Source organism: Periophthalmus magnuspinnatus, chromosome 22, assembly GCF_009829125.3.
Source record: "Periophthalmus magnuspinnatus isolate fPerMag1 chromosome 22, fPerMag1.2.pri, whole genome shotgun sequence".
In the NCBI taxonomy this organism is placed as follows: Eukaryota; Metazoa; Chordata; class Actinopteri; order Gobiiformes; family Gobiidae; genus Periophthalmus; species Periophthalmus magnuspinnatus.
In genome coordinates this window covers 20485350-20509752 of record NC_047147.1, presented here as the reverse complement: position 1 = coordinate 20509752, position 24403 = coordinate 20485350, and the positions used below count along the sequence as shown (strand labels likewise).

Genomic DNA, 24403 nt, shown 5'->3' with positions numbered 1-24403 from the left:
TTTATCCAATCAGAAATGATGTAGAATGAGGACCACGTGGAAACAACTGCCTGCAACTATCCCACACAGTTGTTCTTCTTTCATGGTTCATGGGAGCTAACAGTTAATTTCAGAACGCTATTTACTCATGGTTTAAAATCACGTACAGGTGGAATATAAAAAAGTAGTAACCATTATCGTGAGCTTGTTTGACACCCTTAATTAGCTACATAGTAGGGCTGTTGAAATTCTAGGTCGACTACAGACAAAAGGGCGTGGCAAAACGTTGAAATATTTATTATCTGACCATGTATATGACCCAAACTCCTCCAGAAGACCACAGCTGCACAGGACTTAACGCAAAAAACCCCCCAGCAATTTCTGAAGAAAATGCAGATTACACTCATGATTCACTCCCACATCTTTATCCAACTCCCTCCATGACTTCTACTTTCTGCTGTCATCCATTAGAAGGCGATTCGTCTTTAAAAACACGGAGGAGCACTTCTGTCCTTTTTGTGTCATATTCGATACGATTACGAGGAATAACCAACACGATAAATTTGATGGAGGTGAAGTGTCTTGCGTAGCGACACAACAGCAATGAATTAAACTCCAAATAAAATGGTGTAATGTACTTTTTCCATCCATGGTTGTATCTCTCTCCAGTTGCGTTGCTTGTTCTGCACACAAGGAAGAACGGCATTAGAGTTAGCGTTAGCATTAGCATTAGTGGGGCAGATAATGGCGCAGTGCACTGTTCAGCAGGCGCGTGGAAGTGCCGGGTCGGACCTATTAGCCGCTAGCCCCATTTCTCTGCGACCGCCGCTAACAGCCCCCCCCCACCAGCATTAGATAAAGAGCCTAGCCTGCAGCCTTTGTAATTTGTTTGTATTTTTCTGCTTAATGTAGTTTGCTCAATCTTGTTTAGCAATGATGGAAGCTGATAGCCTTATCTCTTCTGGCCAAGGGCATGATCCACTGTCTGCTTGGTTCCAGTGAGTAACCCAGCTGCTAAATGTGTAAAGGAAACACATCGAATTGCCTTTGAAGCTGGTCTTTTAATGAATAGTTTTTGAATAATCTTGATCTAACACCACATCATAATATTAAATAAAACTACTACTAAAATTACATTCTCTTAGAGTGTTTTAAGGCAGACCTGTTATGGACAATCGATTTTTCAGAGCTTTTAAACATGTTATAATTGTTTCCCCTCATCATTTACTCACCCAAAGTTGTATTTGGAGTGATTCGTGCATGTTTGAGCAACTGTTAATTGCTTATTTCCAACACATAATTTGGCTGTTCAACTCGTTTTCACCGCCCCTGGCATACGCCCACTGCTCTGTACTCACTTCATTCTCCAGTAAAAGTTTCTTAATCAATGATACATGCATAGGATTCAGTAGCATCACGAAGTCATTTTTGTAAACTTTTTTTTTTTTTAAATCCACTCTTGTTAGTAGGGATGGGGCAATAAACAATAATATCGTTTATTGTGATAAAAAGGGTCGACAATAATCATTCGTGGGACATTTTAAATAATTGTGATAATCGCCAACAAAGATAATCGCCATTATATCACCAGAATGGGCAGAAAAAACAACTCGAGTCAAAGGGGCTGACAAAGGGGCCGCTAGAGTCTTAGGGACCCAGAATTGGACCATCTTCCTATTGATTTGTATTATAGGGGGGCCATTTGAGGCTTACTGCCCTGGGCCCCCACAATTCAGTCGAATGGCCGTGCTTCCATAACGTTCTCTGCTAAAGTTATAACTATTCATATTCATAACCATTTTAATCATTATCGTGATATAATCGGTAATCGCAATTATTTTGGCCATAATAATGGTCATACAAAATTTCAATATCGTCCTGACGGCTCCACGGCTCTTTGTTGTGATGAGATTTACAGCGACGTCAGCTCCCATTGGGCACCACAGTTTTCTAATGAATATTGCGATTTAAAAAGTGCAAATTATAATGATCTAAAAGTGTCATAGAATATAACTATACAGCAGACACATAAAAAAGTATATATCTTCTTAAATTATTAGCACGATATCAAAATCAGTATCAGGCTTTTAACATTGAATATTGAAATCAAGATTGTAATTTTAACATTATTGTGCCTGTCAACTCTAAAGATCTGCTTAGAAATGTATATCTTCCTCGAGGGCTAGACCTAGTGTCTGGTGGTGAAGAGGAGGAAATGGAGACGCTGAGGAGAATGATGGTTATGCTGCTGCGGTGGAGGTGGGACAGAGGAGGGACATGTAGCTGAAACCAGCAGGAAAAAGAACAGAGAGGCCATTTAGAGATGATTAAACGGTTTGAGGGATGATTTGGTTTTTGCTTCAGTTAGTTCTGAGTTCTGTCTTCAAAACTAATATATTTCAAACAGTTTGCAGAGGTCCAAAGTTTTTCCTTACTAACCTTATGCATTCATAACATCCTTTATTCACCATGATGAGTTTATAAGCACTTTTCAGAAATTTTAAAGGCCAGATCGGAGTTTGACCATCACAACTAGCATGCTAACTGCACACTTCCTGATTGTCTGAGGATAAAACTTTTAATCAGATGAAGAGAGCATACAGTGGTCTCATTTCTACCTTAAGATTTGCTTTGACAATACAAAATGATGCCACAGAATAAAAGATACTTATTTAATTTCTGTGTTGCTTCTGTCCAAAGTGGTTTCAACAGACAAATTCAAAATGTGACATAATTGTTCTAAGTTTTCTGCTCACCCCCTCCATGACTTTATAGCATTCGCAAATTATACATTTCAACTGCGTCCCGGTAAGTGTCTCTTTTGTCGAGATGAAATATTAAAAAGTATAGTTCGACTCCATTAGATTTCTTCCTGACATTTAGTTGGGCTGTTTGCGTCAACAACAGATGCTACTTTTGATCGTACGAGGGCTGTTATTTCATCTCCACTGTCACGGCTAATGAAAATACAGTTCACACTCCTCACTTTGTTCTCTGCTATTTTAGGTTAATTTGAAAACAGCTGGATGCCTGGCTGTGCTCTGCTCCGATTAAATTTGAAAAGTTGTCGGCGTCTAGAAATACTTCAGGTTGGAATATGGTCAGGTTGTACTTTTGCGGGAAAGTTTAGTATGTTGTATGTTTTTGAAGTTAACAGCTTTCATTATCTTTGGCTATTGTTTCACCTGGATACCCATTTTCTCTGCAGAGGTTGTGATGTCTTTGTTACAGCTTAGTACACTCAGTATGACGAAGTTTGGCTTCCAAGATATCGTTTCATGTGTATCATCATGGTGTAATAAGACAATTTGCTGACCGATGTTGACCGAAAACGTCTCATAATACATAATTACAAAACAGCTGATTGTGTTTATAGGAACTACCGTAAATTTCGGATTATAAGCCGCTACTTTTTTTCCACGCTTTGAACCCTGCGGCCTATACAGCAGTGCGGCTTATATATGGAATTTTTACTGGATAACAGCCCCTGGGGGGCGCTCTCTAGCTGTAAACGTAAAAGTGAGACAGACGTGGTGAAAGATTCTGCTCTGAAGAATTCACTAGTTTTGATTTTGAACAATCATTTTGCGCATCATGAAATGGATATGATGCAGTTTTTAAGATAAAGAAGGAAATAGAGCAGGGGTCGGCCTTTAACACGCAAAGAGCCATTTGGACCCACTTTCCACGTAAAATAAAACACTGGGAGCCGCAAATACTTTTTGACATCTAAAATGAAGATAACACTGTGTATAATAATAATATAACGGAATAATGTAGGTTTTATTTTCACGGACAAGCCTTCTACACGTGGCAGATAAATATGGCAAAAATAACTTAAGTGCATAAAAAAAATACAACTCACCAATCCGCTGCATCAGTGTGGCTCATTTTCACTCGCTTGTGGCTCTACTTTTGGGCGTCGTGTCTGATGTGTTATACGTGATACATCATCGCGGAGACAAGAGCAGATAATATACTTGCTACTACATCAAATAGATTTCTGTGGCGATTTCCAGCAGGATTTTCATGATACATCTACGGACGAGCTTATTAGTGTGTCATTAGGGACAGGCGAAAGTTGCTCCTGACCCCTGTGTGCACAGCGTCTGAAAACCAGGGCTCTTTACGCAGGACTGTGAGCTGTGTTTCTGAGACGTGAGACGTGAGCGGAGTTTGTTTTGAACATTGTTCCGCGAGTGTGACGCTTATTTTGAGCAACGAAAAATAAGAAAATATAATTTTATTTTAATAATCTTCCAATTTAAACTACAACAAAAAAGAGCTAACACAAATAAAATACACTTCAGTTAAATACTTAAAATTTATTTTCCCAAGCCACGCAGAGCCGCAGTATAAGGCTGAAAGAGGCGCATGCGGCTCCGGAGCCGCGGGTTGCCGACCCCTGAAATAGAGCCACTGCACGTAAGCTTGGCATCAATGAATCCAACTTGGTCAATGTAAAAAGACGACTAAAGTTTTCAGATGAAATAAAAGCAGATTTTCCGTGTTTGTGCAGCTTTATTTTCTAAACCTGCAGATGTGTTCATCCCGTGTTGTTGTCGTGTTGGTGCCAATTTTCAGGCACAGTTTAAAAAAAAGCATGTCGGTGCACCGTCTTTCTGTGTAAATATCTCATGTTACAATATGAAAACCTGCGGCTTATATTCAGGTGCGGCTTATATATGTACAAAATTGATTTTCTCTTCAAATTTAGCTGGTGCGCCTTATATTCAGGTGTGCTCTGTAGTCCGAAATCTACGGTACATCCAAAGTAAATATAAAAAGCCAAAGTATTGACATCAGTATCAGAACAGAAAACCCTGGATTGTTGCGTCCTTAGCAAAAACCACGTGCATTCGGTCTTATGACATTAGCACAGATACGCGAAATGCTAAACAGACCAACAGGGTGTGACTACGATGTCGTTTTAATATTGTTTCTCAACGCACACTGTTGGGCAAATATTTTCTTAGGTGGTACTTCATGAGAAAAGTTTGAGAATGACTTACTTGGAGCACGATGAAGAAACCCAGCCAGACACGGGAAGAGGACGCAAAAATAGAACCCAGTATCTTTGATGTGATGCCATGGTAGTTCAAATTATTTACTGTACCTATAACAATTTCTGCATACCCCTATTCTCCCCCCTTCAAAAAAACCCCCCAAAAAAACATTTTGCAATACCCATAATTACCAGAAGAATAACATTAATAAACCTCTCAAAGTCCCACGATGAACTTTTTCATTTCTGTAACTCTTTTTTTGTTTTGTTTTTACACCCTCGGAGCCATCTACAAGTACAAACATACCCGCTTCCCTTTAAGTATCCTGTCTGAGTACTGTCTGACTCTCCTACACTCCATCTTTCAGCTCCCTGCCATTCAGCTTTCGAAAACGAAGAGGCCCGAAACGGTTCTCGGCAGTAAGAGTCGTGGCAGGCCTCCATCCCCTCCTGCGGCTACAGTCATAACCCGCGCTAGCACAAACACCGCGTGGAGAGCGGAGAGTGGGTTAAACTAGCATTACTGCGGCTATGTCTCTCCAGGGAGAAGAGGGAATGTGGAACGGTCGTTTGAAGCTGCAAATGATGGAGAACGCTAGAGTAGAAAAGCCAAGAGGCCATATCGTGACCTCAGCACAAAAACATTTACAGTGCACAGTGTGTATTTGCCTGTGTTGGACTGGTAAAAGTAATTGACATTGATTTTGTGTGGCAACTGCGGATATTTTACTGTAATCACTTTCCAGAAACTGATTATGCTGAGTCAAAGAAAGGGAAAACAAGTAGGCTTAGCTATTAACTAAACTATAAATTAAAAATGTAGTCAATTTTCTGCAGGGTAGACTTTGTCATCAACATTCCTTGGATGGGTCAAGCTAACATGAGGCATGGCCCTGTCTGAAGATTACCAGACCAGCCAGAACCACACACTTTGACAAAACTTTACAAAGACGAGTACGTGGGTCTGGATCCATATCCTGTCTCCCCAATTTCAGAGGGTGTGATTGACAGATGGATTAACCAATCAGAGAGATACGTGGTCCGTTCGTCTCAAAAAAAAAAAAAAAAGGGGGAAAAATGACAAAGATGACCTAGAAACAGCACAGACCTCTGCAGAATCAACAAGCAACGCACTGAACTCTTAATTATCTCAGGTAAAAGAAGTGATATATTTAGTTGTAAATGTGGCTAATGAGAATTTTCGAGAGGAGTTGGCTTCTGCATTTGAGGGACACGTGCTACAAATTAGCTCCATCCCGATCCAGACCTTTCTGGATTTTAACAGAATGTAGAACTTCGTTGTTTGCTAAGAATGTAGAAAGAACTGTCAACATCTATTAATCAAATTACACTGATTAACACAGACTGACCAAGTGCTGATTTGTGCATGGCATTGCTCTTAGTGAAACCCACTTACCCCATACCTAGCTAACCTGTTAAATTGTTTAATATTTATAGTTTTATTACTTTTGTACAAACTAATCATACACAGAGCCTTACTACATGTTTTAACAAGAAATCAAATGTATTCTAAGATTTTTGCCATTTTATTCGCCGTGAATGTGTGAATGCTAGCCACACTGCTAAATTTTAGCTTAAAATCGTGATCAAAACTATGCCTCTTTTCACCAAAGTTTTGTGATATCGAATATGTAGACGTAATTTAAATGCTTTCAAAATAATCACTTTTTATCGATATATGGCCAGTTGACATAAAAGTTATGAAGGGGCAACAAGTCCCTCCCGAAAAACATTATAGCCACATGCTAGCATTAACCAATAGTTTTTCAGTTTTGTGATGTCATGTGGCAATTCAGGAAGTGCTCCATTGTGTTTTTAAACTCCATACACCTTCACTAGAATCATTAGGATGATTTCAGCCCTGGGATTTCCTATCTCTACTGAACATAATGTAAAAGACTGTTAAGTTGAAAAGTACCACTTCATGACATCACAAGGTGAAACAGAGTATTTTGAGCTTTGAAGATGTAGACAAACTAATAATAAAGGATACCTCAAACATGTGTGAATGAAACAAAACATAGCTCCAGGTGTGTTTTTAATGAGGTAACAACATTATAACATGACTCAAAGCTCACAAGAGTCAGTTTTGCATAATATAGGACCTTTAAAGAGAATAGAAATAAGAAGAAATAAGTCGGCACAATTTCCAAGTATTTGCAGATGTACATAGCATTGACAAACGGTGCAGTATCTTCCTTCAGTCCTTCAACATAGTTTTCCGTGGTGACATGCACTACCCTTCCTGTCCTTGGCCTGTTCAGATGAGGCTTTGTGCTTGCATTAGCCATGAACTCCCCATCCCTCCTCCTTCCCGTACCTTGTCCCTGCATGACGCTGACTGTACCTATGTTTACAGAGCAGTATAAATCTGAGGAGCCTGGTGAAACGTTAATCTGCCTACTGTTTAACCCGGTGCATTTCTCAGTTCTCCAGCTGTGTGCCATGGCATATTTATGCTGCTGTTGTACGCCCAAAACAGCTCCGTCACTGCAAATTAATCACTTAGCTGCAGTATAGAGTGTGTGCATAGGTACAGGCTACAGGTCAGGTTGAACCATTTTTGGAAAGTTAAAAGTTTCTGTTTATTTAACTAAAGAACCAAACTTAGAATATGTTTGTAGAAGTTTCAACATATGCAGCATTATCTTCATATCTGTGTAATCCTTCAGTCGTCCAGGTAGGTTTCATAGTGGTCCATAGGCGTATACTAGCTTATGTAGTCTTATACTTGTTCTGATACAGCTTAAAATGATTCTAAAACTTCATTTCTGTCTTGTGAAAGTGTTTTTTTAGTATCGATACCTGCTCAAATGAGTATCTAGTTTCGATACCAGTTTTAGTATTGATAAGTATCTGCTTTTTGATATATTTGACATCCCTACTCGACATTAAAAACAAACTTTAAAACCATTATAAAAGATTGACGCGTATTTATAAATTTTAGCTAGCTCGATGTTCATGTGTTTAAGCGACGTCAGATGCGTCATACCTTCTGCCACCACCTGTCTACACCTGCTTGTCCTTCACTCATCTGGTCCAGACACACCTGCATCACCTCCTCCACATCTCCTCCATGTTGTGTTTCCTCTCGCTGTCGGCCATGCCTGTCTCCACACATCTCAGGAGCGCGTTTGTTTTGCTCTTAAACCTCGAAGACTGACGGGCAGTGAATCATCTCGCCCGCACAAAGAAATGGCGTGTCTTTCAACACCTTCTCCGCTGACTTCATTTCGAGCAGCGCGAGCAAAGCATTTTCCAACAAGGTTCTGCCGGTGTTGTTTTTGATAATGCGATTTGCAAAGTTTGTAGACTTTGCTAATCTAATACATGGATTGGCACAGGTAGAGTATTGAAATATAGGGATGTATCTTAAGATAACAGGAACTGGCTAGTTTACAACTGTCATTTATTGTGGCAATGGTGGTGCTGTCTGTAAGCACTAACCCTCTGGCCAGATCATACCTCAAGAAAGGAGCCTCAAAGTTTTGTTTTTTTTTGCATTTAATGAATTAAAGCAGACATATTCAGCAAAATCAACTTTTCAGAGCTTTTAACCATGTTATAGTTGCTTCCCTTCTCATTTATCCTCTACAGGTTGTTTTTGAAGTGATTCGTGCATGTTTGCGTAATCTTCAACCGCTTATTTTCAAGACGCCATATTGCTGACCCCTGTTTTCACACACCCACTGCTTTGTACTTACTTCATTCTTCAATTTTATTTTCTTAATCAATGATACATGTAAGATTCGACAGTGTCACGTAATGGTTTTGGTACAAATGAATACAATTCCGCTACTCGCCAGCGTGATCTGTAGATATCCATCGGTGTTGACTCTTTGTTTTGATGATATTTACGGTGATGTCAGCTTCCATTGGACACCAAATATTGTTTTAGATGATTATTCTGATTTAAAATGGTGCAAATTCTAACATAATGATCCACGGATGTCGTAGATTATACGCACAACATGCACTTTCTTTGTAGCACTTCTTCTTCTCTGTCCAGTTTATTCACAACACTCGTCCACAGTTCAAACCATTCAATTGTCTCCTTGTTCCGTTTTTCAAGACCCAGCATTCTGACCCATATACTGCAATAGAAAAGATTGCGTTCACATGACATGACAATATTGTAGAATCTTTATCGTTTAAACTGAGCTGGAGACAGGTCAGAATTCGATGGTGGAATTAGCTGTTTAACTGTGAGATTGCAGATTTGTTGACCTGGTTTATGATTAATATCTCTGGAATTACTGTGCCTATCCACATGAAAAAAAACAAAACAAAAAACAAAAAAAACCCCAAAAACTTCAACATCTTCTCTATCTGCGTAAATCAAGTTTTTCCCACAATAACTTTAAAAACTGGTGCCATTATTCAACCCCAAAGACACGATTGTTGTCAGTTCAAATGACTTTTTGGCATAAGATTAATATCACATGTTTGTGGAGCCAAGCCCAAAGAAATAATGATAAAGTTCAACATTTGTGAATCATATGGATATTTCTTTCGAAGACCCAGTCATATAGGCCCCTGCCCTCCATCTGAAATTATGGCATCATCAAATTGTAGTATTTCTGAAGGTCTATGCATTATTACTATTGTCTTACACATAATCCTTACTGTTTCATATCTACGCAACAAGATGAACAACAGGACCTCTCTCTATAAACATCTTAGAAGAGTGAATGAACTCTGCCTATACTTATGTCTCGGTTGTCTGGACAGCCCCGACACGTCCCCGTCCCTGTTGACATTCTATTATACACTGGTGCTTTTGACCCTCCCGACCCTTCTTACATTCCACAATATGTCCTAACCTCGTATGAACAAAGCCCGGACAATACCATTACGCGATCGAATGGCGGACAGCTTTAAAACCGTGTCGCGCCTACTCACTCACTTGATGGACGCGTCGGGGGGGGATGGGCGCACGGCTACGAGGTGTTGATACCATCGCCGCAAAGTGGTGTACCGCCGTGCCCTTGAGCAAACCACTTTCATTAATTCCTCGTCCTTCTCCCACCCTGCCGTTATACCCCGAGCCAATCATCTAATAGGAGTCAACAGAAAAAGAGCATTATGGGTAAAGAGAGGTTTTAAGATTTGACAGTCTTATTCAATTGTATTTCGGAAACCCACTATTTCTCCAAATGGGGTTTTGTATTGTTAAGGGGTGTAATTAAGAAATCACTGTGACAGGCATTGAGCGAGAGCTAATGAGGCTTCTGATGTAGTCCGTATGAATATTGAAATTTTAATATTTGATGGCGTTCTAATTGCCCCGGTTGCCATTAAAGACTTGTGAATAATGCGCCGGCTCCGTGTGGGGTAAGTGGATGTACGTTACACGCTTTCGGAGGTGATGGACAGAATAATAGCGCCCCCTAGCGTGCAATGTTAATGAGCTAAAACTCCACACTGGCATGTTCTCAAAGCTCAAAAGAATAGGAGTCCAAAACAATAACCATTATGTGGCAATGACGTCTTTTTCATTTGAAATGATTCCGATTGGGATTTGAATTCTCACTCCCACATATTGAAACTGTGGCTAATCCGGGACTAAACCAGCGCTAGACAAGGGCTAAAACAGGGCTAAGTGAGTTTCCAACTAGGTCTCAGCACATAACTCTGGACTAAATTAGGCTTAGACCAGGAACTAAACCAGGAACTAAACTAGGACTTGACCAGGAACTAAACCAGGACTAGGGAAAAACCATCTAGGGCTACATCACCACTTAATCCATAACTATAACAGGACTAGACATTATTTAACTGTGTAACTAAGCCAGGGACACACCAGGAACTAAACCAGGACAAGATCAGGAACAAAACCAGGACTAAACCAGGGCTAAGAGAACCAGGGAACCCAACAAAATCTGCATCATCACTTAACCCAGAACTAAACAAGGAGTAGACCAGGATAAAACCAAAATAGATCTACAGGAAAACCCAACCAAGTCTACATCACCACTTCACCTGGAACCAAACCAAGACTAGACCAGGAACTAGTCTACATCACCACTTCACCTGGAACCAAACCAAGACTAGACCAGGAACTAGTCTACATCGCCACTTCACCTGGAACCAAACCAAGACTAGGCCAGGAACTAAATCAGGACTAGACAAGGAACTTCATCAGGACTAAACCATGTACTAAACCAGGACTAGACCAGGACTAGACCAGGACAAAACCAGGCCTAGAAGAGAAGGCAACAAGTGAACTGTGCCCAAGCAAATAAATCCCCCAAAGTGCAGTAAGTTGGTTCAGTGTGAGTTCACCTCTCTGTATACAAAGGTAAATGTTATATGGTTGCAAAGGGCCAACAAACTGCTGGTAAAAAATCTCAGACAAATTTTTCTGGGAACTCAAGATCAGTATTTTACACACTAAATGTGGGAGATACAATGAAAAACAAACTTATTGTTTTGGAGAGGCCAAATTTGAATATTTAGTATGCCGTCAAAAAGAGACAGAAACATCTAGAGTAATCTCGAAAGAAAAGGGCAGAGAAGAACATCCTAATTATTCAACATGATGTGTTTATAAGCACTTTTCACATCTTTCAGAGACCAGAGCAGAGTTTTACAGTGACGGTAAAGCTAACTACAAATAGCATGCTAACACACGCCTCATAATTAAATGCCGGCAGCGAGCAACCAACCTATTTTGACCTCAAGATCTGCTAATGCAATATATCTGTGCTGGGGCAATAGAGATTTTAATTTTTTGCACTTTTGTAGGGCAGTTTTGTGATAGACTTGAAGCATTCACAGATGGATTGAAACGCATCGCACATTGCTGATGCATTTTTAGTCTGAATATTGTTATCAAGGTATTTATTTTTTGTCAAATCTCTCTCCCTCATACTCTTTCTTTGTGGTGTATGTCCTCTGTTTTTATCTTCCCTTGGCTGACGTTTTAATAACTCAGGCCAGAATGCTCCGGTGTGGGGGCTGGATCACTTTAATGAATTTGACAATTAGCAACAGAAGCTAACGCCTGCATGGGGCTAAGTACCGCTCTGGACATGGTCGGGGTTCCATCGCTCAGGGCTATAGATCCTCATTAATAGCCAAGGCCAGTTCTTTGTTTAGCTCCTCCACCGATGGGCACTGTAGCACACTTGAATGCCAGGATTAGCCCCCCTTTGGGCAGTGCAGGATCAGGTGAGGATTCCACTGATGAACCAGGGCTGTTAGAAGCACAAGTGCCACTAGCCAAGCCAAGAATCATGAAGTGTGTGTGGGCCGCTGGAGTCCAAATGACCTCTGTGCTGGGTTATTTCATATTTCTCAGTGGTCAAAGTTGGGACTGAACGATTTGGGAAAGAATGCAGGGTTTCCAGTCGGTCTCAAAATCTTGGGAGAACTTTTTCCGAGGAAGTCTAGAATGTATTTTTTCTGGTTACCACCCCCTCTGCCACACCTCGAGTCTGACCAAACATGGCCGTCCAATCAGATTGCTTCATTTTAGTAATGTATCTTGAACGAAGGAGCTCATTGTCATCTATGATTTACAAATAAAACTGCATTTTTCTGACCTCAGTTTATTGCTTTGCTCTGCAGAAATCCACAGTGGTTTTCAGTCCTTTCTGATATTTTTTCCTGTAGTGTTTCCTCGTAAGCAGCCATTTTTGTTTTGATACGGACAGACCATGCCATTCCCTGATTGGTTAATCCATCTGTCAATCCTGCTCATCTGAAAACAGGGAGATTCACCGTAGTGTCTTACCTGCTATAGACATAACCTTGCCATCACAAAAAACTTTCAGGTGTTATAAATGCAATTCTAGGCCCATGGTATCATTTGAATAAAAATAAATACTATTTGAAGTCAGTACGTTTGGGTTAACATGAGTTTTATATCTAATTTGAGTTAGATTTTTGGTGATCTTCAATCCCCTCTCTCGCTTTTCTTCTCTCTTTCCTTTCCCCCTCTCTGTATCTCCTAATTCCCCTCTTAAGGCCGTGACAGTTGCATTGTGGGAGCAGGTTCTCCTCGTGTTAGTACAGAGCTGGCCCTGGGGCGAGTACCTAGAATTACACGAGTGTGCCTGCAGCGCCCTCCTTCTCAAATGTTATCAGTCCAATGTAATTACTGTCAGCGCCTATAGATTTACCTGCGATATATGCAGCCGCGCCGGACACAGTATTAGGGACACTGTGAGGGGCCAAGGCTTTTAAAATGTGTTGGTGCAAGCCTTAAATGACACAAATGAAAAACATTCATTCATTCGTCGGGTTCTGCCAATATTAAACAAAACTGAAATTGAAAATCATAAGACAATGTTATATGAGTAGTGTGTCTTGAAGCTAATGCCAACCTAATCTAAAACTCAAACTAGAACATAAAACTTTATGACCAGTGATGGAACGTAACGTTTACTTTTACTTCACTACATTTGAGAGCAGGTATCTGTACTTGTTACTCCACTAGATTTCTGAGCAGGACTGAAAAGGAGACCTGCTGAAAAGGCTGAGGATTTATTTTCATCTTGTTTGTAGTCTGACAAAGCAAAAACATACAAATAAAATCAGCTAGGGAAAAACTTAATTTAATTGTTTCTGTTGAACAAAATTCAGCACTTCTCCAAATAATTTAGCTTTCTACTCTTAAAGTACTTTAAAGTACTTTTTCTCCGGTATCTGTACTTTTACTTAAGTAACAACATTGAGTATTTCTTTCACCACTGCTCATGACAAAACTAATGACAAGTCAGTTATTTCTGTATGCAGAATAGTTCAGTAATGATTAAGCTAATGCTAAGTGAAATAAAATGTATCCATAGAAATGGCTATTTCTTAAAACGCTTCCTTTGCTGAAGCAGTTACATCTCACATAAAGGAAATCTTACCTATAGTTTTTTGTACCTTATCTTGTCTTATTAGAAGAAAACACAAGGTCTTTGATTATTTATCCACAACTTTTACTTAGCATGACGTGTAATTCTATATAGACAATGAATGGAACAACGAGGGTTGTCAAAAGTATCAAAAATTGGATACTAATCAATAATAAAACTAGTACTGAGACTAGATGTTTGAATAAATTTGACATTTGAATAAATATGAATACTAAGTCACATCTGGACAGAAATGAACTTTTCCTGAATGAATTTAGAATGATCTTGAGCTGTATCAGTACCATAGTTCCACATGAGGGATTACACAGATTTAAGACCACATGGTAATATGAAAGAAAGTACTACCATTTAGTGCTGAAAATGTCATTCTGTTGTCTAAAGAAAGCGTTTTTGTCATCATCATGGTCTTGGAATCGGTATTGAGTATCGAGTCTATTCTTTAGTATCCATCGAGTTTGAAAATTTTGCGTTGGAGAGATTCAAAGCTTAGGACAAAAGGAGACGCTTCAAGTTACCAACTCTTGTGTGCAACAATTTTAAGACCCCTGTCAAAAAGTGAGACCCTCCCAATTTTAGCTACACTTTCTCCCTCCATCCTTCCATCTCTCCCTCCCTCTATTCCTCCCTTGCAACCCATCCGTTATCTGATTAGCCCGCTCACCCTGTTATATGTGTAGCAGCAAGCCGTGGGCAGGCCGTGGGTTTCATTTGGAGAGTACCCGAGGTGTACACTCCGTTGCCTTTAATCAGCGTGTTTATCAGGCAGAGAAAAATTGCACGAGGGGACCACCGGGGGAGGCGGGGCGGAGGTAGGGAGGGTTATCTTAAGGACCAGTAGCCAGGGAAATTGATAACGGCTACAAGGTAATTTAGTGAAGGCCCCTGCGCTGCTCTTGGCCCGGGCGTTTGGTTCTAATTACAAGCCTTGTAATGGGGTAATGAACGCTAAGGTGGAGGCATCGGGGGTGTGTGTAAGGTGTAGTCTGCATGCATGTAAACAGCAAACATAATTAGATTAAAAAGGATTTGCAAAGCTGGGCTATTTGAAGTGAACAATGTAGATGTTGAGATTTTGTGAACAGGATGTCTTAATTTTGACATAACCTAAACTACCAATATCAGTATTTTGTGGGGTCGTTTGGAAAAATAAATATTAAAAGATTACATTAGAAGACCCATCATTCAAAGTGTTTCAGCTTAACATAAGTAGATGGAACTGGCAAACAGAGTCCTTATTTTACAGTATTGCATTATAATATAATCACCTGCACGATTCCATGGAAATAAAAAGTAAAAACAACTAAAACTTCAGATGTTCTATCATTATTCAATCATTATAGAGATAGGAACAACATTTTTATGGAAACAAACAGGAGAAGGTCCTTCGGCTGGTCGATTAAGAGTCAGGTTTGTGGAGATGTGAGCCTGCTCACAGTAAGGACTCATGTTTGTCTACATTTTAGGCTAAAATATTATATGGTAACTTGATAAGCCTTTATTTTGTGCTGTAGTTACTCTCATATGCCAAATAATAAGAATTTAGTGTGTTGCAAAACAAGGCAGTTGGGCAAAGCTTTTTTGCCTGTGGTTTTAGTGCTGGACTGAGTGGGTTTCCTCCTGGTACTCCCTCATTGTTACGTGCCACTTGGTCCAGGGTTGATGGCACGCAGCAGGCAAAATCCTCCAGCTAAGGTATATCTATATTTTCCTTACATGCCTTATCTTACCTACCTGGTCACCAATGGTAAAACAGAACAAAATAAAAGTAGTAAAGTACTATACTTAAGTAAAAATTTTAGGTATCTGTACTTTACTTACAGTTTACAGTTTAATGTGGAGTCTTTTTACTTTTACTTTACTACATTTGAGAGCAGTATCTGTACTTTCTACTCCCCTACATTTTTTAACTGGACTGAAGAATAAAAGTATTTCTTATGATTGTCTGAAACCTGCTGAAAAGTCTGAGAGTTTATTTTTAACACATTCATAGTTTTAGCAAAGAAAAATATACAAATAAAAACAGCTAGAAAAAAATCATTCAATTCAGTCGTTTCTGTCAAAATTCAGCACAAATCTGTATCAAAATGAAGCCTGATAATACCTCAAAATCTGCATGAAATACTTACACTTTTTACTCATTAAGTATATTTTTAAAGGTTTTAAAGTACTTTAATGCTTTTACTTAGTTTTTAAGTTTAAGTTTTTTTCATGTGATACTTTACTTTTTACTTTTACATGAGTATTTTTTTTTGTATCCGTACTTATACAAAGCTGAGTACTTCTTCCACCACTGCTGGTCACATTCATTCCACAAAACTTGCCAAGAAAAGGAATCAAAACAAAAACAAACAAAATGATTTAAAATAACATCTATTTTGAACCTGTATAATATTTTTGAATATAAGTACCAAAAAGTGTTAGTAAAATCCAAACCAAATAACTCCATAAACAACATTGTCTTCTTGTGTCCTTCTTCTCTTGCTTTTAAAAATATCTTGGTGCCTTCCATCTTTGGGGAACACTCAAAATAGCATCTACATTGATCAGAGTGTGCCTTTTATGACGGTCTATGTTTATATTTACATGTGTGTCAGCGCGCATCAGCCCTGCTTTTGTGAGGGGAGATTGACGACAACTCAAGGCCTCTGCTAGCGTCTCCCCAGCGCACACTTGTCGCGCTGTTTGTGAAATATGAATACGATATGAAAAGCAATTAGATTAGCCCTCAGCCATATTAAAGATACATGCCACTCAGGCGCAGTGCAGGGAGTGGGGATGTGGGGACGTCAGTTGGGATGTCGGCGGAGCTCTTAGGAGGGCTGGGAAATGAGCGTAAATGTCAATATACAAACAGCTAGGGGGCGGTGTAGTCAGGGTATCCATGTATTTTTTCATTGTCAGGCGGTCTGGCACGGCTTTGTTTGAATATATTTAAAAAAACAAAACTGGGAAAGTGATTTAAAACTCTGCAAATGGAAAAAAATATGTTTTCTTAAAGGGCCCATATTACGCTGTTTTGGATCTATGTTATAATATTGTTTCCTCATCAAAAACATCCCTAGAGTTTTTATTTTTTTATGTGGCCCGCGAGAAGATAAATTAAAAGGCATGACTCATTTTAAAATAAGTCTGTACTGCTTTAATGTGCACTGACAATAAACTAAAGAGATTTTCCCAGCAAGTGGAACTGATAAATATTTTGTAAATAATCATGACAAAATTTTCATGAAGAGGAAAATTGTTGGCATGGAAGGAAGCTGGAAGAAAGAAAGGTGAAGGTGAATACAAGTTTGTGCTTTGAGGAGAAAGTTTTTTGTGTTATGAGGCGGGGTCAGTACAATCTACATCGACATTTTGACACCAAATACGAAGCTAAGTATGAAAAAGTTAGTCTGCAAGAAAAACAACCAATTGTCCAATAATTAAAAGGCTGTAAAAGACCGTATTTGAAGCAGAGCTGAAGGTCTGTGAGCAGTGTGTGTCCCGACCAGATATACACTTTTAAAAATGTCAGTTTTTCACAGAAATCATTACTTAACAAGTTAAAAAGTAATTACATTTATTTTACATGACATTCGGTTACATTTAGTGATATTTACACTGCAGCACATCTGGCCCTTGATGGCGGCCATTTTGCTGATGTGGCCCTCGGTGAAAATAAGTTTGACGCCCTTGCATTAGAGCAAGAGTACAGGGTATAACCTGTGCCATGGTCTACTGGTGATGGTCAGAGGGGCCGATGGCACAGATTGCTAGCCTCATGTCTATTGGTCTACCCCAGGGCAGCTGTGGCTACAATGGTAACTTAACACCACAAAGTGTAGAGCGAGTTAATAATGTAGGTCATTAAAAATGTAGGGTCATTAGATAGTGTATCAGAGCAGTTTGAGGTGAGTAACAGCCTTCAGGACAAAAATGTTCCTACTCTGCCAGGTGAAGTCTGGAGACACCACAGGAACACCTCTTTAAACCTCTCACTCTGCACTTTTGTTTTGGTCAGTGATGAGACAGGCCATTCTGTCTGGACCGCCTTCTGTTATATTTGGTGTAGAATGTTGCATTGTTGTAAAATGTCTGTAGCATTTCAGAGCTAGCTAGTTAGCATAGCTTGCTCCATGCAGGATACAAGAAAAAAAATCACTGCTAAAAACCTGCTCAAATCACACAATCTAATAGTCCTTAAATTATATGCTTTGAACTGTATACTGCACTTCTTAGTTGGTCAAAATACCCAAATGTCAAGTAAAAAAATGTAAAAGTTTAAAAACTGCTTAGTGTGCCAGCCAGTCGACCACAAGAACAGCCAGCCACAACCATGGCATCCCAGGGAATAGACATGACAATGTGCATGCTGAATAAAAGGTTATAGTACCATAGATATTCATGTGGGTGTTTGTTGATGTTTTATGGCTGTGTGTATCCAGTGCATTGTGGGCCCTCTCTGGAGGATATGGCCCGGCCCTGTTGTCTGTGATATCTGTAGAGTGTAAACATCCCCAGTGTCACAGAGGAGAGAGAGAGCTGTGTGTTTGCACTGTGCCTCCTCTCTACCTGCGTCTTATGTTTACAAATGCTCACATAACACTTAGGATCCCATTGTACTATGAATAAGCAGTATTTGGCCCTGTGGGAGATAGAGATGTGTAATGGAAATGTCTGAGATGTTATTTCGGCATATTTGTACTTACTTTGCTCTTTACTCATGTGAAGAAGTACATATAAAAAAGTGGAAACTATGTTTGAGTTGGTCTTGTTTAGGGATGGGACGATGAGAGTCATGATTATTTTGACCAAAATAATTGCGAATAACAATATTATCAGGATAATTATTAACCCAAGGTTTACAGTTTTAAAAAAAGTCACTGAAACATCAATATAAATGTGTGGCATCATCCAGATGAAGGTGAAGAACCATCCCCAATTCATAATAGGCACAGGAGCTAATAAGTTTCATTGGTATTATAGAGGGCCCCCTTGTGGGCAAATACCAGAACTAACATCTAAACATTATGTTGAAAAAGGCGATTAAAGGCGATTATAATTGTGTGCGATGATCACGATCATTAAACTATGCCACAAACGGTTAATTTGCGGATGTTTTAAATCATGATTAGTGATAATATTGTATATCGTCCCATCCCTAGTATTGTATTGACTTACAGATATGGTTTGAATTACACACTAACTTTTCTAGTGGGGGGTCCTTCACCTGCTTGTCTCCATGGAGATGTTATTGGTTTGCCTCCATATTCCATGGTCTGGCATTAAACTTATCAACTCATTTATTTAATGCCAAGACAAGCAGTTTCTGTACCCTACGAGAAAAGTTACGCAGTGCACCTTTAATCAACTGTACAATTTTCAAAGCAATTAATCTATGTAAGTTATGTAACATAAAGTAAAATACTATAAAAACACACACACACACACACACACACACACACACACACACACACACACACACACACACACACAAACAAACAAAAACTGAAAAAAAAAATACTAAAAAGCAAAGATTTAAACACAAAAACTCAAACAGTTTTAACTATAAACCAAAAATGCCACTTCTCCGCCACAACCCCTAATAAGTTATTTAAGGTGTAAATAGGACAGGTATAGAAATCTACAAGAATGATATTGTTGTTCATTTCAATTCAATTCAGTTCATTTTATTTTTGTAACGCCCAAAATTACAACAACAGTTGTCTCGAAGGGTGTTCATGTTTTGGTTGATGGGGGGAACTGGAGTACCCGGAGGAAACCCATCCAGACACGGGGAGACACATGCAAAACTCCACACAGAAAGGCCTGGGCGACCCGGGGATCCAACCAAACCTTCTTGCTGTGAGGCATGAGTGTTGCCACTCAGCCACCGTGCTGCCTACACACAAAAACAAACAGGAAAATCAAACAACAGGAAAAATCAGACAAAACAAGAAAAATCGGAGAAGGAAGACCAGGCGAGGAGGAGGAGAGCCAGGCGAGGAGGAGAGGGAGGCAGGTGGAGGAGGGCCAGACAGGCAGACAGGACTGATGTGGTCTCTTCTTTTAGTTCCTGTTAGGACTCTGGCCGCTGCATTTTGGACCAACTGGAGGCTCCTTATAGTATTTTTGGGGCAGGCGGCGAGCAGAGAATTACAGTAATCAAGTCTGGAAGTAACAAATGCATGGTATCATCGTTTTTAGGTAAAATATTTCTAATTTTAGTTATATTTCGCAGGTGAAAGTATGCTGTTTTACAAGCTAGGTTTATATTGGCTGTGAATGAGAGATTTTGATCAAATAGGACTCCAAGATTTTTTACAGTAGGGCTAGAAGCAATACTCACATTGTCGAGTGAGATTATCTGGTCCGACAGAGAATCTCTTTGACCTTTGGGACCAACGATAATGACCTCTGTTTTTTCAGGATTTAAGAGCAGGTAATTCAAGGTCATCCAGGTTTTGATGTCCTTCACACAGACACTGAGTTTATCTATTTGATCAGTCAAATTTGGTTTCATTGATAAGTACAGCTGAGTGTCATCAGCATAGCAGTGAAAATTAATGCCATGTTTTCTGATAATGTTACCCAATGGCAACATATACAGAGTAAATAGGATTGGACCAAGCACAGATCCTTGTGGATGAATGTGAATGATTTCAGCATTTCTCTTTAGTATAAATTATCAATCATATAAGCAATATTATATAATCAATATGATTTCTTTCCATGTGTGCCCAGGAGAAGGAGCGCGTGGAGGCAGTGTCTGTTGGGGCCATCCTGTCGGACTACCAGAGGGTCCGGGTGGAGAACGTGTAAGTGTATCTCAGAAAAGAGCTGCTATCTCCCCTCACCTCCCCTCACCTCCCCTCACCTCCCCTCACCTCCCCCCTGATGACGCACATGCTACATCCTCCATCTAACCCCTCTGTCACCCAACACACAGTCTGTTTACAAGGCTTTATTTAGACCTGCTTTGATTGTGTTATTTCAAGTTGATTAAAAAAAAGTACTGGGTAAGACTTTGAACTTTTTAAAATGCAATACCATGACGTTTGAGAGAAGCAAACAATACATCAAAAATAATAATATGACTCTTCCTCACCGTGATGGGGCAGTCACACACTATAGTGAGCAAGGCAGGGTAAAGTGTCTGGCCCAAAGACACATGGGCAGTATGTGTTTTAGGGAGGTTCAAACCACTAACTGACTCTAGTAAGTTGGATGTCGGTGTGATGGGACTTGGCAATTTACTATTTCCAATTTTGTCCTGTCTGAATGAATAAGTAAAGCAACAATAAAGATGCACTATGAAGCTTTTCTGGTCAACAGTCGCTCAGTTGGTAGAGTGTCCACTGATCCAAAGGTTTACGGTTCGATTCCCGTTCTCGACATAACATCATTGGCAGAGCTGTCAGACTCACTGACCCATAGTTGTGATGTGTGATTCCAGCTTCCACAAATGAATACTGTTGTTGTGTCCTTGGGCAAGACACTTAACCCACCTCGCCCCCAGTGTCTGTGTACTCTCGTGTATGAATTTGCGAGTGAATGGGTGAGTCGGTCCTTGATGTAAAGCGCCTTGAGTGCCTTGAAGGTGTACAGTATGGTGTTAGCCTTATTCTGTATATCTCCATGGAGACTGGTGACGCTACCTGGCCAAGTTACAGGTCGTGTTTGTGAAGAGGCAAGCCCGCTCACAGTAAAATCGCATGTTTTTCAAGGTATTTCTGAGCAAGTGAAATGTAAGCTGCATTTAACACCATATAGTGGTATATCCCAGGCAAAGTAATAACATAAATACCCAGCTGATAGTGGACTTTCAACCAGAAAAGGTACATAGGTTGACTTTTTTGTTCCTGTACAAAAATGTGTTCACTGTAAACAGCAGTGCAGCACCAAATTACTTTTCACTAGCTACTATTCCTTGATCTTTGACAGGAGTACTTAGCTGGAGTATAAGCCAGCCTGAAACTCCAAAGGCCTCAATCAGTCATAGAATTTAACATGGAAACATTGTAGATTACATAATTAGTTATACTTTCTGTTACTCACCTCTTGTGCCAAATGTGAAACAGCTAAACATATCGCATTACACCCCAAACGTTATGATCCATTTTTCATACAACACAAAGCTCTTGCAGTTCAACAAAGAAGAGTGTGTGGTTCTTTCTGTTGCGGTTTCTTGGCGCTCGACTAAAGAGCCGCTGAGGTAACAGTCTGGCAGTGGGCGCGCTTTGACCCTCGCGTGACCCAGCCTTCTCACAGAACGACAAAGACCCATCCCACCCCGCTTTGAAGTGGTTCCGAACGCGGCCGCCGTCCCATAATAGCCTGTCCTCACCTTTTGTGCAGATGTACGCGGCTTGGCTTGCAGCCCCTCGCCTACCTGTGGAGGAGGGACCAGGAGGAGCTACTGTCTCAGATGATATCGGCTAACGTCAACGCCATTATCATCAAAGTGGCTGCAGTAGGTGAGTTTGTGTCATGTGACTTAGGCGGATGGCGAGTACTCGGGCCTAATAACCCAATCAGTAATGCTTTAGTCAACACTAGGCCTGTCACGATAACACATTTCGAAGTGTGATATATTGTTGAAGCAAATCTAGACGATAAACGCTGATATTGAAACCAAACCGTAAAGCAGAATTATCCACCAAAAAACTAATTCTACACTATCAAAAAAAAAACATGAGCTGAAAATAAATAGCAGAATGAAACACTTAAGTAATTAGTCTGTATCTATAAGTTATATATTCAACTTTCTACAGCTCAAATCTTATCATGTATCATGTCATGTATTGAAAGATAAATCAATGTAGTAATTACCGTAACAGCCTAATCAACACCGGTAACACTGGTTGTTCTAACTTACAACAGTGCCTCCTGGTTTCAGCTGGTTAAAAGAAGAAACATGTAACCACCACACTGAAAAAACATTGGATAAGAGTTAGTCATAGTGTCTGGTTTGATGTAACCTGATCGGATTATTTACATGTCACTGAATGTACTGAGAGGAACACAGTGCATTGTAGTCTGTAATTTAACTATGCCACCAACAGGAAATGTCAGCACCAATCCAAAAAGACAACAATAGAGTCTAGACAGAGCTCGGGTTAGATTCAGTCATGTCATGTCGGTCGCTGAAACAACTCACAATAAGAAATATTTGAATACAGTTTTGCTTTAGTATCATCCAGGTTCTGGGAAAAGAATTAACATTATTGTGTACAAAATTCTACACAAGATACCTGTAGATGGACTTACAAATGTGTTAGTAATTACACAGTGCTATAAGTTTGACTGGTTACTTATTATTTTAAATGTATATAGTTATAAATATTAAAACCCCAGTATGTAACTTTTTGACCAAAATATAGAATGTTATTTATTTATTTATTTTTTTCGTTAGGATGTTGTCGTTTGTTTCTTACATTGGAAAACATGTGTCCTTACTTAGACCGGGCTTGCATCTCCACAGACCTTTCTTATTGGGCCTTCTCCTGCTTGTTTCCATGCCGTTGTTCCTTTGACTATAATCTTCCACAGTATGGCATAAAACGTATCTATCGCTATGGCGAATGTCCCGAAGTGTGGTTTTAACTTTCTGTTTCCAATGTATCATGCAGGTGCCACATCTAGAAGTTTACATACTGTATTAGTATTTCTAAGTATAAATAAACTGTACTTTTTGATAGAATTGGTATGACTTGCTTTGGAAGGTCATTATTTTACAAAACTGTGACTTAATTAAAAAAAACAAAAAAAATAAAACACGTCACACTCCACTCACCTGCACTCTAAAAATTAATTTCACCACAAATGTACTTGTTGGAAACCACTGAAGAAGTTGTGCTTTGGAAAACATGTAAAACCACTTTTTTTATTTTTTTTTTTTAGCATCAAAGTGCCAAAGAAACCCCCCAAAAAACGCTGTGAAAGAACAAGAACAGTAGAGGGAGGCGAGCTCGAGTAATGCCCCAATCATTAATCTAGGGCTTAGCAGCAGTTCGCCGACTTGTGCCAGGGGCGAAACCATTGAAGCGACGAACAATATGAGACGATAAGGAGCAGTGGAGGGGAGGGCGGAGCTGTAACAGAAGCTAAACGCTCTTTTGTTATTGGGTGGTGCGGAGCAGGTGATTGGCCTTAAAATAATATGAGCTGTCAATATCTCCATCGCAAAACACGACAATCTGCACTTTTGCACTTAGGATCTATGGAGTGTGAAGACTTGAAGAGGTTAGCTATTGCCTAAGCGTGAGGCAGAGGTGACGCGACGCTGAAATGGCCCTGGGGTAGGAGGATAAGAAGACAGCAAAAACAGTGGAAGGTTTCAGATGAATCTATGGAGGTGCAAGGTTAATCACAATGAAATCAGTTATAATATGGATCGTAATTAGCAGATTGCAAAAGGCATAATCCCGTTTTAGACATGCTCTTGGTCACATTGGGATGAATAGTTCCTGTTTTTCTAACTTGGAAAACACTCTTTATGAACTACACTTATGTTTCCGATGAGGCATTTAGGTGTTGGAGATGCCTC

General features: G+C 39.8%; 1 protein-coding gene across 1 annotated transcript in view; it reads left to right on the top strand.

Moving 5' to 3' along the window:
- The window catches only part of dph6 (diphthamine biosynthesis 6), a 118602-nt gene that overhangs the window by 21345 nt on the left and 72854 nt on the right, over nt 1–24403 (top strand). The window contains exons 4-5 of the mRNA XM_033988274.2: nt 20599–20672; nt 22213–22331. Coding sequence (XP_033844165.1) covers nt 20599–20672; nt 22213–22331 — 193 coding nt within the window. The remainder of the gene's footprint in view (nt 1–20598; nt 20673–22212; nt 22332–24403) is intronic.